Source organism: Myxine glutinosa, chromosome 5, assembly GCF_964187855.1.
Source record: "Myxine glutinosa chromosome 5, kmMyxGlut1.1, whole genome shotgun sequence".
Lineage (NCBI taxonomy): Eukaryota > Metazoa > Chordata > Myxini > Myxiniformes > Myxinidae > Myxine > Myxine glutinosa.
In genome coordinates this window covers 160547624-160566811 of record NC_136265.1, presented here as the reverse complement: position 1 = coordinate 160566811, position 19188 = coordinate 160547624, and the positions used below count along the sequence as shown (strand labels likewise).

Genomic DNA, 19188 nt, shown 5'->3' with positions numbered 1-19188 from the left:
GGGAGGGGAACGGGGTGGAGGGGAGGAGCGGGGGGGAGGGGAGGGAGAGGGGGGGAGGGGAGAAGAGAGGGGGAGGGGAGAAGAGGGGGGGGGGGGAAGTACCCGGCATTCCGTGTATAAACGTGAGGGAGAAGAGGGGGGAGGGGGAGGGGGAGGGGGGAGGAGAGGGGGGGGGGGAGGTGGAGGGATGGGAGAGGAGAGGGGTGGGAGGGGGAGGGGAAGGGGTTGGAGGAAATTTGCCTCCTTTGCAATTTTAGGCTTAATAAAAAAACTTTTACTTTCCGTCTGGTAGTGACAATTCGGATAAAACCTTTAGCTTTGTAAATTACGTGTTGCGTGAACTACGAATCAAATAGTTTGCATAGTTTATATCGAAGCTTTAAAAGCGAGACTATACTTTTGTCCAATGGGAAGGCCGTGTGGTGATGACGTCAGACCAACAGAGCGCAACGGCTCCGCATTGGCCAGGAGGTTCACGCGCACGGATTCCTCAGTCCTCACATTGCAGTACTTCCCGTACTGTGGGTCCGATGTAGGGGGCTCGGCGTGCCTGCAGCTGGTCAGGAAAAACGTAAGAGTACATTTCGCTCATGACGTCACGCACGTCTCGTTAGTGTCCATCGGCGTCCCTCTTCGCACCATAAGTATAACCCGCTCCCGTCGTCGACTCCGTGTGGTGTTTGTGAGGAAGAACATTCCGTTTTATGGACGTTCCTTTACAATTACATCGGATGTTTTGAGCCCTCTGACTGAGAAGGTCCACCTCACGAAAGCTGCGTTGTAAACCATGAGTTTGACCACAAGTCCCCAACATGGACCCGTTTCCGACGACTCCTCGACCGAGACGACGTCAGCGGTAAATCCCGCGCACACGTCGGTGAACAGGTTTTACTGTATTTTAACGTTTTCTGTTTCTTTCACATTTAACGAGGAGTTTATGAAGCGAAATGTGTGGTAATACATACATGGTGATGGTTTGATTTGTGCTTCACTACCTTCCACCTGGCATACTGTGGTTAGTAATTAAATAATGTCCTCCTCTTCCCCGAACGTTTTCCTGTCAGATTGAGCGATCGGTGGATTTGCTGTTCAATGAAAACTTTCCACCTCTCGGCAAGTGTAAGTTTTTACAGTATTTTGCCTTTGATTCATTAAACATGTTCTGTATCACTATCAGGATTGTTCATTTATTACGTTCACAAAAATAAGGCATGTTTTCATCCACCCCGCCCCGGCTCCCTCGTTGGCGCTTTTTACTTCTCTCTCCTCTCAGAGATTATTTTTCTTCTCTTGATCCATAACATCGTTATTTTATCCTCTCTCGACCCTAACCTCATTATTTTCTGTTCTCTTGACCCTATTAACCTCGTAATTTATCCTCTCTCGACCCTAACCTCATTATTTTAGCCTCTCTAGACTCTAATCTCGTAATTTATCCTCTCTCGACTCTAACCTCATTCTTTTCTGTTCTCTTGACCCTAACCTCATTATTTTCTGTTCTCTTGACCCTAACCTCATTCTTTTCTGTTCTCTTGACCCTAACCTCATTATTTTCTGTTCTCTTGACCCTAACCTCATTATTTTCTGTTCTCTTGACCCTAACCTCGTAATTTATCCTCTCGACCCTAACCTCATTATTTTAGCCTCTCTTGACCCTAACCTCATTATTTTCTGTTCTCTTGACCCTATTAACCTCGTAATTTATCCTCTCTCGACCCTAACCTCATTATTTTAGCCTCTCTAGACTCTAATCTCGTAATTTATCCTCTCTCGACTCTAACCTCATTCTTTTCTGTTCTCTTGACCCTAACCTCATTATTTTCTGTTCTCTTGACCCTAACCTCATTCTTTTCTGTTCTCTTGACCCTAACCTCATTATTTTCTGTTCTCTTGACCCTAACCTCATTATTTTCTGTTCTCTTCACCCTAACCTCATTATTTTCTGTTCTCTTGACCCTAACCTCGTAATTTATCCTCTCGACCCTAACCTCATTATTTTAGCCTCTCTTGACCCTAACCTCATTATTTTCTGTTCTCTTGACCCTAACCATTATTTTCTGTTCTCTCGACCCTAACCTCATTATTTTATGTTCTCTTGACCCTAACCTCATTATTTTCTGTTCTCTTGACCCTAACCTCATTATTTTCTGTTCTCTTGACCCTAACCTCATTATTTTCTGTTCTCTTGACCCTAACCTCATTATTTTCTGTTCTCTTGACCCTAACCTCATTATTTTCTGTTCTCTTGATCCTAACCTCATTATTTTTTGTTCTCTCGACCCTAACCTCATTATTTTCTGTTCTCTCGACCCTAACCTCATTATTTTCTGTTCTCTTGACCCTAACCTCATTATTTTCTGTTCTCTTGACCCTAACCTCATTATTTTCTGTTCTCTCGACCCTAACCTCATTATTTTCTGTTCTCTCGACCCTAACCTCATTATTTTCTGTTCTCTTGACCCTAACCATTATTTTCTGTTCTCTTGACCCTAACCATTATTTTCTGTTCTCTTGACCCTAACCTCATTATTTTCTGTTCTCTTGACCCTAACCTCATTATTTTCTGTTCTCTTGACCCTAACCATTATTTTCTGTTCTCTCGACCCTAACCTCATTATTTTATGTTCTCTTGACCCTAACCTCATTATTTTCTGTTCTCTTGACCCTAACCTCATTATTTTCTGTTCTCTTGACCCTAACCTCATTATTTTCTGTTCTCTTGACCCTAACCTCATTATTTTCTGTTCTCTTGACCCTAACCTCATTATTTTCTGTTCTCTTGATCCTAACCTCATTATTTTTTGTTCTCTCGACCCTAACCTCATTATTTTCTGTTCTCTCGACCCTAACCTCATTATTTTCTGTTCTCTTGACCCTAACCTCATTATTTTCTGTTCTCTTGACCCTAACCTCATTATTTTCTGTTCTCTCGACCCTAACCTCATTATTTTCTGTTCTCTCGACCCTAACCTCATTATTTTCTGTTCTCTTGACCCTAACCATTATTTTCTGTTCTCTCGACCCTAACCTCATTATTTTCTGTTCTCTTGACCCTAACCTCATTATTTTCTGTTCTCTTGACCCTAACCTCATTATTTTCTGTTCTCTCGACCCTAACCTCATTATTTTCTGTTCTCTCGACCCTAACCTCATTATTTTCTGTTCTCTCGACCCTAACCTCATTATTTTCTGTTCTTTTGACCCTAACCATTATTTTCTGTTCTCTTGACCCTAACCTCATTATTTTCTGTTCTCTTGACCCTAACCTCATTATTTTCTGTTCTCTTGACCCTAACCTCATTATTTTCTGTTCTCTTGACCCTAACCTCATTATTTTCTGTTCTCTCGACCCTAACCTCATTATTTTCTGTTCTCTCGACCCAAACCTCATTATTTTCTGTTCTCTCGACCCTAACCTCATTATTTTCTTGACCCTAACCTCATTATTTTCTGTTCTCTTGACCCTAACCTCATTATTTTCTGTTCTCTTGACCCTAACCTCATTATTTTCTGTTCTCTCGACCCTAACCTCATTATTTTCTGTTCTCTCGACCCTAACCTCATTATTTTCTGTTCTCTTGACCCTAACCTCATTATTTTCTGTTCTCTTGACCCTAACCTCATTATTTTCTGTTCTCTTGACCCTAACCTCATTATTTTCTGTTCTCTTGACCCTAACCTCATTATTTTGGTAAAATTTTTACAAGTTGCCCATAATCGTTTTCCACATCAAACTCGGTTTCTCCGACGTTTTTTGATGAAATTCATTGTAATTTGATATTCATTTCGGCGGCAAATGACTCATTTTTGAGATAGGACGCGCCACCCCCCCCCCCCATCCCAATAATCAAAAATGAGTTATTTTGACCGAAATAAATATCAAATTTGAATGAATCTCATGTAACCCTGACCTAAATCTAACCGTAACCCTAACCCGACCTCCTGTAACAAGGGACGAGGAATAAGACTGGATCATAATGGGTGGACATCCTCAGGCGGAGTGGTGACCCATCCAGGATTGTACTCCTTAGCCAATAAAACTGCCTCGGCAGCTCCTATGTGCTTCATGGCGCGAAAGGAATGGTTATTATTATTTTAATGAGTGGACTAGCATCACATGTAGAGATGTTACCAATGTAGTAATGCTGTACAATGGTGCCATGGCAGTTCTCCTGAAATGAATGTAACTGTGACTCCAAATGCTTAATACACTGCTGCCTTCAGCTGGATTTAAACGCACAACCCCATTCCAGTGTCCTCACCAATGGGCCAACGCCTACCAGACTAACAAAGTTGTACCTTATGAGAAGGTCCACCTTGGTGGGTGTTATAAAATATCCCATGTTTGATGAGCTATTATTATTTGATTACAATAGAAACTCCCTCTCCTTCCATTTTTCGTTAGAGATAGAAATTGATATGGACAGCTTGATAGAGGCACATAGAAGTGTGGGGGTACACATAAGGGGATGGGGGTAGAGGAGGAGGAGAAGAGGAGAGGAGAGGAGAGGAGAGGAGAAGAGAAGAGAGGAGTGGAGAGGAGAGGAGAGGAGAGGAGAGGAGAGGAGAGGAGAGGAGAGGAGAGGAGAGGAATATAGAAATACAGAGAGAGATAGAGGAGAGAGATTGAGATATGCACACAGAGGGTATTTTTTTTTGGGGGGGGGGGGGGGGGGGGTGTAAGAATGAGAGGAGTGAGGATTTTTTTTTTAATCATTACAAACAGGAAGAGTAATTGATGGCTACACTCAATAAGGTAAGTTAACCAATGATAGGGGCACGGAGTTTGGATCATTTGACTTGCTCAGCATCCCCCCTTTGTGTGGGTGGTCTTTAAAGTTCACTGTTCTTGGCCCCGGGTCACTGAAAGACTCAGACCACCCCACGGTTCTTGAGGCACAGATATTATGGCAAGTATATACACTATGCAGCCATTGGATAAATATAACTACAGGATAAATGGTTACGTTATTATGCATGCTGCTTTTGCCTGCCTTGTACAAGTTGCCTGTTGTGTGGTCCCAGTTCCGCTGCAGCAAATGAGCAGCCATGAAAATCTTGCCTTTGGAGCCATTGAGGAAAAGCCTTCGGAAAAGGGGGTAATTATAGTACCCTTGTGTCGTGTTGCACTTTGTAAGAATCACTTTTCCTTCCTTCGGTCACATATGGTATTTACCACATATGGTATTTACCGCTTGCCAGTTTCTTCTTTGTTAATCGATGGACGTTCTAATGCATTAAGCGAAAGTTATCATAGACTTTTAGGAAACTGAGAAAAGCTTTGGCGCGATCAATCAGCAGCTGCCTAATCCGACGCTACTCTGAGCAAATGAATTTTCCAGTAATATTACCAATGGCATACGTTGCATTCCAAAGAGGAAAGTCAACAAAAAACTGTGCTTGACATTTACTTTTTGTGTGGGCTCCGGCCTTGTTCTTCTGACGCACATTGGTATATGGGTTTCTTTTCTTTTTGGTGCCGTGATATTTGGCCTACTGGAAAAAATACATTTGGCTCCTCGTTTTATGAGCAATTCTTCTGAAAATTATGTTTTTCGATTGCTTTGCATAATTATGATGTTGACCTTCATTGTCACAATTTCGTTGGACAGTTAAAATCGTAGAGAAGCCATTCCTTCCTTACTTGATGCGTGATTGTTGATCATCATCCAGTGGCTGGCAGGCCTAGAGGGTACGCACACTCGCCTCTGATCCGTCTAGCCTGGGTTTGAGTCTCTATAGAGCTATAAAAGCTGGGTGTCCCTGGTGCTTCCCAAGCAGGGTGGTGTATCATCGTGTGCGCCGGGTGTCCCCCCTGTTAGTGCACGTTAAGGATGTTCAGCTGGGTGTCCCATCTGTGTATTAGTTGGTGGACGTTGGAGTCCGTGGTCCCTTTTGCGAAGACTAAGCGAGATATCGCCGGCACCATGAACACATTACAAATTCCTGCCTATAACTGCGGGGGCAGCTCGTGGTCTGGCCTTCTTGGGAATTGTTTGACACCACGTTGCACTGCTTGCCATCTCAGAGCATGGTTGGATAGTTCAGCAGCTCTTCTACAAATAAAGTTGCATTCACAGCCCAGGTTATTCGCACTCGTGAACAGCTGTCTTGGGCTACAATGAGCAATCCTTTATTATCATTGCTCTAATCATCCGGACTCTGAGGGGTAATTGCCAGTCGCTGATCCACTGCTGCTTGTGTTTTTACCATCGCCAGAGGAGAGGGTATTGCATTTGAGCCCGTTTGTCTGTCTATTTGTTTGTCCGCACTGAATAAATATGATTTTCTCTGCAACCGTTGGTCCACTTGATAGGAAATTTTCACCATTGGTGCACCTTCACCTGTAGAATTTTTAAATGATAATTATGACGTCATATGTCACGTGGTACGGCCGCCATCTTGGAAGAAAGGAAAAACTTTGCACCTTTATATCTCCAAAAGCACTGCATAGAAAAAATTGATACATGGCTCATTGTAAAGAACTCTCCATGGGGAATAACATATGTTAATGATGATGTCATAGGTGCCTCCATTATGACGTCATAATTCGACAAGTACAAAACTTCAGCCAATCAAGATGAAATTTGTTGATCGTCATCTAGGAATAAATTGGTGGAGAGAAAAAAAAAAAAGATGACGTTATCGGTCATGTAGTTCGGGCGCCATATTTGTTTTAACACAAAAGCCCTAAAAACCACTAAAACACGTCCTGGCGAGGGTCTGCAATGTCTGATCGCACTTTCTTGTTTTATTTGCATCTCAAGCGCTGCCATTTTTCTATCTAGTTATTTCATTAAAGGCTCTGTTGCTCATGCATTAACAGTCTGCACACAAATCCTAAAAGGTTCGTTGTCAATACGGAATAGTTTGACCATGTGCATGTTGCATTTGCCTCCACACGTGTAAGAAGAGCATGTTTGCTTCTTTCTGTAAGGTTTTGACTTTTTCCAATATGCAGAGAGGCGTTGATTCCCAAGAAAGCTTGGCTTTGAGAACATACCGCTGAGTTAAACTGTGGCAAGTTTCCAAGGCTTACTGTGTCCCATGTGGGCCAGTGCACAGCTTCGAAAACTGCTCTCAGGCTGGCTCGTACATACGTCACAATTCCGAGCTCTGTTTTGGTCAATTACTCCTACAGATTCCTGGCACAAATTAAAGTAGCCTTTTTTTGTGTCTATCTGCTTTTAGTTATGATCTGGCTTTGGCATTCCTCAAGAGTATTGGAATTGGGGATACCACTATGCCAATGCCTGTTTGACGTATGGGTTTATGCAAGTGCAGCCTCTTTTTTTAACCTTCATGTTGTTCCTCATTGAACACCGGGTCTTGCATTTACTGTTAAGGGTTGACATTGCCAAAGGCACACACCAGCAACAGTGGAGGATACGGTGTCAGAAAAGTAGTTTGACGTGTTGGATGGTTCGCGGTTTAAGCCTTTTTAGCCAACTCGGATGATCTTACCAATTTCCGTTTTTGTGTGGTTGGCTCGTTGTGAAATCGAAATCGCTCTCATTCAGGTGTTTTTCTTCTTTGTTGTTGATACAGTCGATGTGAAATGTACACGAGATGCATAAATTGTCCGTGCAGACTCTAGTCTGCACACAAATCTTAAAGTGTACTTTGCCTTTGTGGAATGATTACATTATGTTTTCACCCCTGTCTGTCTGTTTGTCTGTCCGTTTGTGAACAAAATATCTCAAAAGGTTGTGGATGGATTCGAACGACATTTGGCAGAGCTGTAGCGGATGTGACAAGGACGAAATGATTCGATTTTGGTGAAGATCCGGATCCGGCTAGTAAAATTTCAAACTGCTTCTTCACCATTGAGTGATATGCCCGACCAGGCGGAGGTTTGTTCTCGGCTGAGTGCCGTTCTAGTTTTATCATGTGTACATGATTCACGTTGAATTTTCTTTTAATAAAGGAAAGGAATGTTTAGGACAATGTGATGCTTAAACAAGATTGACATCGCACCTCCACCCTTTCCCCCTCTCAACCCAAGCTAAAATGATAAAATAGTCCATTTTACCCACATATAATTGCAGCTATTGGTATAAGAGGCTCAGGCATTTCTTCTTGCGGTTCACTTTTTGTATGAATCATCCCAAGGACATGTGGTTCACGTGATGTCTCAACACTTACACAGCAACATGTTCAGTGGACGAAGTTCGCTCCTGATTAATACATTAAATCTTGAGATGGCGCTCCCGTGTGTGTATGCGTAGTGTTGATAATCTCGGGTTCACTGCACCACAATGGCCCGGAAGTTCATTATCTGGTAACCACAAGCATAGAATAAATAGGCACCCGCCGAGTCCACAACAAACGTCTAGCTGCCGTTACCAATGTCACCGGAGTCATGTGCAGGCATTGCTGCCAAAATCTGCATTCCACAGACAGTGCAATGACACCTGTGCAGCAAGGGGACTTGAAGACGGATTTGGAGCATTCGGCTCTCGAGGGATAAGGACCAATGTTGATGCTAATGTAGGAGCCAGTACTACTTTTATGGTGTACAGCTACAGATAGCAATACCCTTACAGACATTACTAGTAACATGGTTGCTGGAATTGGAATCCACAATGAAAAATCCCTTATTCCCCACTCATTTCAATGTGAAACGCATTGTGCTCTCAGATGAGTTGATATTCCAACAGTTCTATTCCAGTGGATGCTCATTCACATCTATTTGGTGAATGTATACGGCTAAAACTGGGTGGATCTGATTTTTAATCGGCTAAGCTAAAACCATAAGGGCCGAATTTGCAAAAGGCGTTTAGCGAGCTTCTTGCTAACACACGCCTAACCCTTAAACGCTGACATCGTTGTACATACAGAAGTAATCACTTGTCTAAACAGCAATTTACAAAGGGAGATAAACAGCCGTTTAGTTGTACGCGTATAAACAGCCGATTCACCTGTGAAGCCCCGCCCATATCTCCAACATCCAATTGAAATGATGCACTTGCATAGAATCGCAGCACCACAGACAATTATTGGAGGGGATTCAGTGCATTGCTCCTCATCATAGGTTGATCCAGGTCATCTTGCATTCGATTCAGCAGCCAACGAAATGATTACTTGGAGAGATCCATCCCTCCTTCGAGATTATTCATCTGTCCTTCCACTTATGGATCCGTCCTTCCACTCATCCAATCCTCCTTTCACTCATCCATCCCTCTTTCCACTCATCCATCCCTCCTTCCACTCATCCATCCCTCCTTCGAGATTATTCATCTGTCCTTCCACTTATGGATCCGTCCTTCCACTCATCCAACCCTCCTTTCACTCATCCATCCCTCTTTCCACTCATCCATCCCTCCTTCCACTCATCCATCTCTCCTTCCACGCATCCATCCCTCTTTCCACTCATCCATCCCTCCTTCCACTCATCCATCCCTCCCTCCACTCACCCATCCCTCCTTCCACACTCATCCATCGCTCCTTCCACTCATCCATCGCTCCTTCCACTCATCCAACCCTCCTTCCATTCACCCATCTCTCCTTCCACTCATCCATCGCTCCTTCCATTCACCCATCCCTCCTTCCACCGCTCCTTCCACTTATCCATCCCTCCTTTCACGCATCCATCCCTCCTTTCACTCATCCATCCTTTTTTCCACTCGTCCATCCCTCTTTCCACTCATCCAACCCTCCTTACATTCATCCATCCCTCCTTCCACTTATCCATCCCTCCTTTCACGCATCCATCCCTCCTTTCACTCATCCATCCTTTTTTCCACTCGTCCATCCCTCTTTCCACTCATCCAACCCTCCTTACATTCATCCATCCCTCCTTCCACTCATCCATCCCTCCTTTCACTCATCCATCCCTCCTTTCACTCATCCATCCGTCTTTCCACTCGTCCATCCGTCTTTCCACTCGTCCATCCGTCTTTCCACTCGTCCATCCGTCTTTCCACTCGTCCATCCGTCTTTCCACTCGTCCATCCGTCTTTCCACTCGTCCATCCGTCTTTCCACTCGTCCATCCGTCTTTCCACTCGTCCATCCGTCTTTCCACTCGTCCATCCGTCTTTCCACTCGTCCATCCGTCTTTCCACTTGTCCATCCCTCTTTCCACTCGTCCATCCCTCTTTCCACTCGTCCATCCCTCTTTCCACTCATCCATCCCTCCTTCCACTCATCCATCCCTCCTTCCACTCATCCATCCATTCATTCATTCATCCATCCTTCCACTCATCCATCCCTCCTTCCACTCATCCATCCATTCATTCATTCATCCATCCTTCCACTCATCCATCCCTCCTTCCACTCATCCATCCCTCCTTCCACTCATCCATCCCTCCTTCCACTCATCCAAACGTCCTTCCACTCATCCATCCCTCTTTCCACTCGTCCATCTCTCTTTCCACTCGTCCATCGCTCCTTCCACTCGTCCATCGCTCCTTCCACTCGTCCATCGCTCCTTCCACTCGTCCATCGCTCCTTCCACTCATCCATCCCTCCTTCCACTCATCCATCCCTCCTTCTACTCATCCATCCCTCCTTCCACTCATCCATCCCTCCTTCCACTCATCCATCCCTCCTTCCACTCATCCATCCATCCCTCCTTCCACACTCATCCATCCCTCCTTCCACACTCATCCATCCCTCCTTCCACACTCATCCATCGCTCCTTCCACTCATCCATCGCTCCTTCCACTCATCCATCGCTCCTTCCACTCATCCATCGCTCCTTCCACTCATCCATCGCTCCTTCCACACTCATACATCGCTCCTTCCACACTCATCCATCGCTCCTTCCACACTCATCCATCGCTCCTTCCACTCATCCATCGCTCCTTCCACTCATCCATCGCTCCTTCCACTCATCCATCCCTCCTTCCACTCATCCATCCCACTTTCTACTCATCCATCCCACTTTCCACTCATGTATCCATCCATCCATTCATCCATCACTCCAACCATTGATTACGGAAAAGACAATCTGTGAATGTGTATAATCTTTGTCTCCGAGCTATGGTTCCAACATGTATGCCACTCTGGGTAATCTGGATTGAAGTGATCAACAGGCATTTTAAGGCCATTTTCCCTGCGAGAGCGGGGGTTGGCCTTGACAATCTTCTCCAAGGATTGAAGTGATCGATGATGGTTTTTGAAACATTTATCATGTTTTATGTTTGGGTGTATACACAGTATAAAATGAATTTGTGACTATCTATTTATTATGTATGCAGATCTGGTGACGTTTTGCCGCTCCTTCTATACCATTATAGTGATTCTAAAGTTAACTTAAACTGCCAGGAAGTATATGAAAGTACAACTGCAGTTTTAACTCTACGATTTTTGCCTAATGGTTGCTTTAAGGCCTTAAGCGCACTCTTACGTATGCTTTCTCCCACGTGTAAACGTTTTTGGTATTTAAACGCTTGTGATTAGGTTTTGTTTGCGTATTAGCGAAACGATCATCAGGCATTAGGCGATTAACTTTGGATGGGTGATAATCGCACGATTAGCGATTCTCCATGCATCTAACTCTTAAACGCCTTTCGTAAATTCAGCCCTGAAGGTTGACATGGCAGTTTTGCACATCTGCCTTGTGGACTTTCAACTTTTTCCATTGCTGTCATATAGTCAAAATACAAACTTTGTTGGACAATTAGCATGTGCATTTCCCACCGCTGCAATCACCTTGAAGGACAGACTCGGAACAGCAATGGAAAATCTAGACTAGTCTGGAATGTAACCCTTATTGATATTGTGCCTGTCTGAGACGATGCTCAGGTTAAAGGCACTATGTGCTGTTCTTGGAGGATGCACCAAATACTCATGTAGTGTCTCTTGTACTTTAATGAAATAATTGTTACTTGCTGTTTACCTACCCTACAGGTGGGTATGGAATGAAAATTTGAAGAGGAGTACAATCTTTGAAGCTAAATAACTGACTGAATGGATACAGTGTGGCGGACACGAAAGCCCACTGGCGTGGTGACGTCATTCCGCGCACCAAGTGGGCGGCGGCCACGCCCGAGGGGTAGGCGTGGCCTCAGGATATACACCGGGCGCGCAGCCCGGAGCGCGCCAGTGCTACAGTGACCTCTTTGAATAAAGAACATTAAACTTACCGCGTTGTCCGCTTCCTCCTTGGTAGCAAGTCGCGCGCGTAGCACCGCGTGCTTCATTGGTGACCTCCGACATTCGAGTCAGCCGTCGCTGACCACCCGAAACCGCCGCAACAATGGCTACCAACGCGGTCTCCATCAAGCTCCCCGAATTCTGGGAGTCACAAGCCGAAGTTTGGTTCCTGCAGGCAGAAGCCCAGTTCCGACTTCGAGGCATCACGGTGGACGAGACCATGTACTGCCACGTGGTCGCCGCCCTCGGGCCCGGCACGGCCACCCGCGTCGTATCGGTCCTAAGGGATCCACCTGCCGACGGCAAGTACGAGGCGGTCAAGCGTGTCCTCCTCGCCACGTTTGGCCTTACGGTGGACGCACGGGCCGATCGCCTCTTGGACCTCCCCGAGATCGGGGACACGCGACCGTCGGTCCGTATGGACCATATGCTGGCGCTCATGGGCGACGAAACCCCGAACGCTCTATTCCGGGCGTTGTTTCGACGCCAGCTGCCAGCACGAGTCCGCCTCGCTTTGGCTGGTTCCGCGTTAACGGAACCCCGTGTGCTCACTGCTGAGGCCGACAAATACTACACGGCTTTGGACACGCAGGCGAGTCTTGGCGCGGTTGCTGCTCCCGAGGCTCCCGAGGCTTTCCCCGATGCACCGCACCTCGTGTCCGCCGTCACGCCCCGCCCACCACCACCGCCGCCGCCGCAAAGAAAACCGCGGCCTCTGACGCCGCAGCTGCCCGCCTGGTGTTTCTTCCACGCCAAGTTCGGCCACGAGGCTCGGCAGTGTCGCCCGCCATGCTCATTCGGCAGGTCGGGAAACGGGCGAGCCGGCGCTCGGTGGCAACGGTGAGCGTCGGCAATTCAAACAGCCTTCTGTACATAACGGACACCTTGTCCGGGCGCCGTTACCTGTGTGACACGGGGGCGCAGGTGAGTGTCGTTCCTGCCGGTACGTCCGACAAGCACACCGCGGGCCGAGGTCCCGCGCTGCTTGCGGCCAATGGTACGTCTATACGCACGTACGGAAAACGCTCTCTCTCTCTGCGGTTCGGAGGGCAGGTTTTCCGTTGGTCGTTCGTTACGGCCGACGTGCCCATGGCACTGCTCGGCGCGGACTTCTTATGTGCTAATGAATTACTGGTCGATGTAAAGCGCAGAAGGCTTGTCCAGGCTGAGACGTTCAGCTCACAGAGCGGCTTGCTGAGCGGATCCGTTCCGGCCAGGTTCATCTGTACGCTTCCGGCAGCGGACGAATTCGCCCGCCTCCTCGCGGGTTTCCCGGCCCTCACGTGGCCCACCTTCTCGGCGGGGACCGTCATGCACGGGGTGGAACATCACATCCCCACCGCCGGGCCACCGGTCTCCGCCCGGGCACGCCGCCTCGAGCCGACGAAGCTCGCCGTAGCTAAAGCGGAGTTCGCTACGCTGGAGCGGCTCGGCATCGTGCGGCGCTCCGAGAGCGCGTAGGCGTCCCCGCTCCGCATCGTGCCCAAGCCCTGCGGGGGATGGCGACCGTGCGGGGACTACCGGCGCCTCAACGACGCCACCACCTCCGACCGCTACCCCGTCCCCCACATCCAGGACTTCTCCGCCCGGTTGGCGGGGATGTCCTTCTTTTCAAAGGTGGACCTCGTATGCGGCTACCATCAGGTCCCTGTCAGGCCGGAGGACATCCCGAAGACGGCTGTCATCACGCCATTCAGGCTTTTCGAATTTCTTCGGATGCCCTTCGGTTTGAAAAATGCGGATCAGGCGTTCCAGCGCCTCATGGACAGCGTCTTGCGTGGCTTGGATTTTTTTTACGTCTACCTGGACGACATCCTCGTCGCCAGCGCATCCCGCGAAGAGCACCTTCGTCACCTCCGCACGCTCTTCGAACGTCTGGGCCAGCACTGCCTGATCGTGAACCCTGCCAAGTGCCAGTTCGGTGTCGCTGAAATCGACTTTTTGGGGCACCGCGTCACCAGGCACGGGGCCGTCCCCCTACCGGCCAAGGTGGAGGCGGTGAAGGGGTTTCCGCGCCCCCGCACGATCAAGGGGCTCCAGGAGTTCCTGGGCATGGTAAACTTTTACCATCGGTTCCTGCCCCGCATCGCCCAGCTCCTGCGCCCCTTACACGAGGCCCTTCGAGGGAAGCCGGGCAAAGGTGACGTTACCTGGACCGAGCAGATGGACGCGGCGTTCTCGGGCGCGAAGCTCGCCTTGGCCAACGCCACCATGCTCGCGCACCCGGCGCCCGATGCACCGATCGCCCTCACCACCGACGCCTCGGACTACGCGGTGGGCGCGGTGCACGAGCAATGGGTGTGTGGTGCTTGGCAACCGCTGGCGTTCTTCAGCCGGCAGCTTCGCCCGCCCGAACGCCGTTACAGTACCTTCGACCGCGAGTTGCTTGGGCTTCACCTGGCGGTCAGGCACTTCCGCCATCTGCTCGAGGGCCGTGCGTTCACGGCCTTCGTCGACCACAAGCCGCTGGTTTTCGCGATGGGCAAGGTCGCCGAGCCGTGGTCGGCCCGGCAACAGCGTCACCTCGCGGCCGTGTCCGAGTACACGACGGACATCCCGACACGTCGCGGGAAAGGACAACCCGGTGGCCGACTGCCTTTCCCGGGCCGTCGCCCACGCAGTCCACCTTGGCATCGACTATGCCCGGGTGGCGGCGGACCAGGCCGCCAACCCCGGGGTCCAGGCCTTGCGGACCGCCGTCACGGGCCTCTGCATCACCGAGGTGCCCTTCGACGGCACGGGCACGGCCCTCGTTTGCGACGTCTCCCTCGGGCGGCCTCGCCCCATCATGCCCGCAGGCTGGCAGCGCCAGGTTTTTGACGCCATCCACGGCCTGTCCCACCCGGGCACGAAGGCCTCCCAGAGGTTGGTCGCCGACAAGTTTGTCTGGCATGGCCTCCGGAAGGCCGTCCGCGGCTGGACCAGGACGTGCCTCGCGTGCCAGCGCGCGAAGGTGCACCGGCATACCCAGGCCCCATTGGCCCCGTTTACGGTGCCGGCACGTAGGTTCGACCACGTGCACTGGACCTGGTGGGATCTCTGCCCCCCTCGCGGGGTTTCACCCATGTCCTTACCATGGTGGACCGCACCACCCGGTGGCCGGAGGCCGTGCCTTTGGCGGCGACGACGGCGGCAGACGCCGCGCAGGCGTTCATCGCCACCTGGGTCGCCCGGTTCGGCGCCCCCTCGGACATCTCGTCCGACCGCGGCCCCCAGTTCACCTCGGAGCTCTGGGCCACGGTCGCGCAGGGGCTCGGGGTCCAGCTGCACCGAACCACGGCCTACCACCCCCAGGGCAACGGCCTGTGCGAGTGGTTCCACCGCTCGTTGAAGGCTGCGCTCCGGGCCACCCTCCGCGACGGCGGCTGGGTCGACAGGCTCCCCTGGGTCCTGCTGGGCCTCTGGACAGCGCCCAAGGAGGACCTGCGCGCATCCGCGGTGGAGTTGGTCTTTGGACAACCGTTGCGGGTGCCGGGCGAGTTCCTCCCCGACCCCACGGCACCTTGGTCCGCGGCGCAGGAGCGTTCTGCGCTGCAGGAGACCGCCCGGAGGTTCGCCCCGGTGCCGACGGCGCACCACGGGCACCCTCCTACACACATCGCCCCGGAGCTTCGCACCGCGGAGTACGTCTTCGTCCGGCACGACGCCCACCGGACACCACTGCGGCGCCCGTACGACGGGCCTTTCCGCGTGCTGGAGACCAGGGTGAAACATTTCACCCTGGACATCGGCGGCACTCCTGACCGGGTCTCCATAGACCGCCTCAAGCCGGCCCACCTCGACGTGGACCACCCACCGCCGGTGGCTCGGCCCCCGCGTTGGGGCTGCCCCCTTACGGGCGGACCCCCGGCACCGCCCAGCACCGCAGGCACGCCGCCCCCCGGTCCGGCACCCATCCCGGGTACGGCCGGGGGCATCCCACCTGGCATCCCTGCACCCCGGACGCCGCCGGTCGCCAGAGGGCGCTTCGGCCGGGTCATCCGTTTGCCCCGCAAACTGGCCCTCCAGGTGCGCGGGAATTCTGGGGGGGGGCGCGTGTGGCGGACACGAGAGCCCATTGGCGTGGTGACATCATTCCGCGCACCAAGTGGGCGGCGGCCACGCCCGAGGGGTAGGCGTGGCCTCAGGATATACACCGGGCGCGCAGCCCGGAGCGCGCCAGTGCTCCAGTGATCTCTTTGAATAAAGAACATTAAACTTACCGCGTTGTCCGCTTCCTCCTTGGTAGCAAGTCGCGCGCGTAGCACCGCGTGCTTCAACAGCCGTAATTTGGGGTCTAAAATGGTTTGCGATGTATATGGCAAGAGCACCTTCCCAGAAATATCTAATCAAAATAAAGACCAATTACTGCATTGTAGTCCCAAGAAGGACACACACACACACACACACACACACACACACACACACACACACACACACACACACACACACACACACACCACACCACACCACACCACACCACACCACACCACACCACACCACACCACACCACACCACACCACACCACACCACACCACATACACACCACACCACATACACACATACACACATACACACATACACACTAGACGCACATATTATCGATTATTATTATAGATTATAGAGATTATGTACTTGTAAAAGCTATATTATATTTGAAGTTATAACCTTAACTTATAAGCAATTGAAGTTTGTTTGTAGTTTCCCTTGTAATCATGTAAGTAAAGGATAAACTGGTATATTAACATATTTAACCCTTTGAGTACGGGATGTTTTTTTGATAAAAAATACCCCCGTTACGGGATTAATTTGGTATTACGGGAATGCAACCATGTACTGACGATCTATTTATAGGTATAGTCGATGACGTGTAGTAACGTCATCCATACACAAAACCTTTTCGCGGGTTGCGCACTGGACGTCATCCGTACTCAAAGGGTTAAGAATGTTATCGACTAGTTCAGGCCTTGTGAGGCCTTGTGAGGCCTTGTAAGGTCTTGTTATTAAAAACAGTTAATATAAAGATTTAACATATAGGAATTAAACACGTCCCAACTACCATGTGTATGTCAAATTCAACATTACATATTAAAGTTTAACTCATGATTAAAGGAGAAATTACTTTGCATTTCATCTTATGAGTACACGACTTTAAAAGTGCTTTATAGCCAACAAAGTAACATTTTGAGTAATTATAACAGATAAAACACTTGTACATTAACCATTGGTACCATAAAAATACCAAATAATAGCTTTCTAAGGACTTGAGCAACAACATAGGAACGAGTGCTCCATCAATACTGCTTTAATAAAACCACACAAATTACATACTTATTGCAAATATATATGTGAGCATTTTATCTATCTATAATTCCAGTAATCTCTGTCTGTCTGTCTGTACGTCTGTACGTTTGTTTGTTTGTCTGTGACCGCTGTTTCTCGACAACTACCGGTCCGATATACTTGAAACTTGCCAGGTATATTGCTGGGGACCCGAGGATGTGCCTTTTCAAGGTTTCATATTAATCGGACAATTACTTACCGAGCTATGTCCAAAAAACGATTCAACCAATCAGAGAGCAGCGAACGATCGCGTGTGCCGAACGTGGCGGACACACTCTGCCTCGGATGGCACATTTGAGAGCGTATTCATTTATTTCACGTTTGCAAACTATGTTGGCGCTATGTTGGCGTTAAACGATGTTTTAAAACTAATAAAAACGAATTTGCGATTCATTCGCTTTCCTGCGCGTTTGTGTACGCGATGGCGATTTCTTTACCAAACTCCGGAAGCCGTTCGCTTTGGACCGAACCATTTCATGTAAATAGAGGGGGGGGATTGTCACCGTACTCGCAAGCCGTTCGCTTTGGACCAAACCATTTCATGTAAATAGAGGGGGGGGATATAATTTTAGATATAGATATAGTACGGGCAATGCCCTAGTATATTAAAACTAGAGCAATGTGACTGTCGCCAATATGCCCCCGCATAGACCCACAACGGGAATATGCCCTCGTTCACTGTCCTAAAAATAAACTAGTTTGATTTAAATCCCTTCAGCTGTTTTCAAGTATCACATTTTCACCAGCCATGACAGGTTTCACATCGATCGGTGAAGTGGTTTCAGAGAAGGGATGTTTTTAATATTGGCTTTCAAGCTAATATGGCTGCCGTACCACATGACGTATGAGCTTTAAAAATGTACACTATGCATATGTATTGGTAGGGGATCACGTTTGTGAAGTTTCATGTTGATAGGATATGGTTCGTTTTTCTATCCAAGATGGCTGCCAAACCACGTGACCTACGACATCATCATTTTCAAACTATATGCAACAATGGTGTTAGATGATATTTGTAAAAATTCGCATCAATAGGGTAAGCGGTTTCAGAGATATAATTATTTAATATTTTTCATTCAATCCAATGTAGCTGCCACACCATGTGACCAATGATGTTTTCATGATCATCTTTTAATCGCCAGGCCTAGTCAATGACACATAAAGTTTTGAGTCAATCGATTTGGTTCATTTATCAATTGAGACAAAGCAGATGCAATCATCCAACCAAGATTGGTTAGTTCAGAGGATTCAGCAACACCTGTGGAACACGTCTTGAATTCCTTTGCTCTCTTGACTGGCCCAGGATTTGGTTTACTGCAAGGCTTGATGGGTACATGATAAGGGACAACTGACAGGTTTTTTGCCTCACTAACTTCCAAATTGGTTGTGATTGATTCTCCAGGCACATCTGCCTTCTGATACACTGTGGTGATTGTGCCATGTGTGGTGCCTTTGCCATCTACAGTGTTCTCTGCAAAATCTGTATTATCAACAGCAAAGAAGACAAATGTACCTTTCTTGAGGAAAGGTGGTACATACAATCCATCAAATTGTTTTGTGTTTTCCACAACAGCATTGGCAATTGCTGTTGCTAGGAGCAAGGCAGGGCTGTGTGATACGCTGTATTTCTGTAGTGTAGATGGAGGAGGTCCATCAGCGCCGTGTTCCTGGTGTCATGATGTACAGTGAGTGCCAACCCTACAACCTGTGGGTTTTCTCGTGTGTGTGGTGTCCGAAATGTGTCAGTGGCTTTCTCGGGCACGTG

At 48.8% G+C, this 19188-nt stretch overlaps 1 protein-coding gene across 3 annotated transcripts in view; it reads left to right on the top strand.

Moving 5' to 3' along the window:
* Positions 1-413: 413 nt before the first annotated feature.
* TRAF7 (TNF receptor associated factor 7) overlaps positions 414-19188 on the top strand; it is a 72720-nt gene continuing 53945 nt past the window's right edge. The window contains exons 1-2 of one of the 3 annotated variants that reach the window (XM_068115820.2): positions 414-856; positions 1065-1119. In XM_068115820.2, coding sequence (XP_067971921.2) covers positions 788-856; positions 1065-1119 — 124 coding nt within the window. In that variant the 5' untranslated portion in view covers positions 414-787. Of the gene's footprint in view, positions 857-1064; positions 1120-7730; positions 7854-19188 lie in introns of those variants that run through there. The other 2 variants (XM_068115821.2, XM_078778951.1) reach the window with 2 other exon arrangements.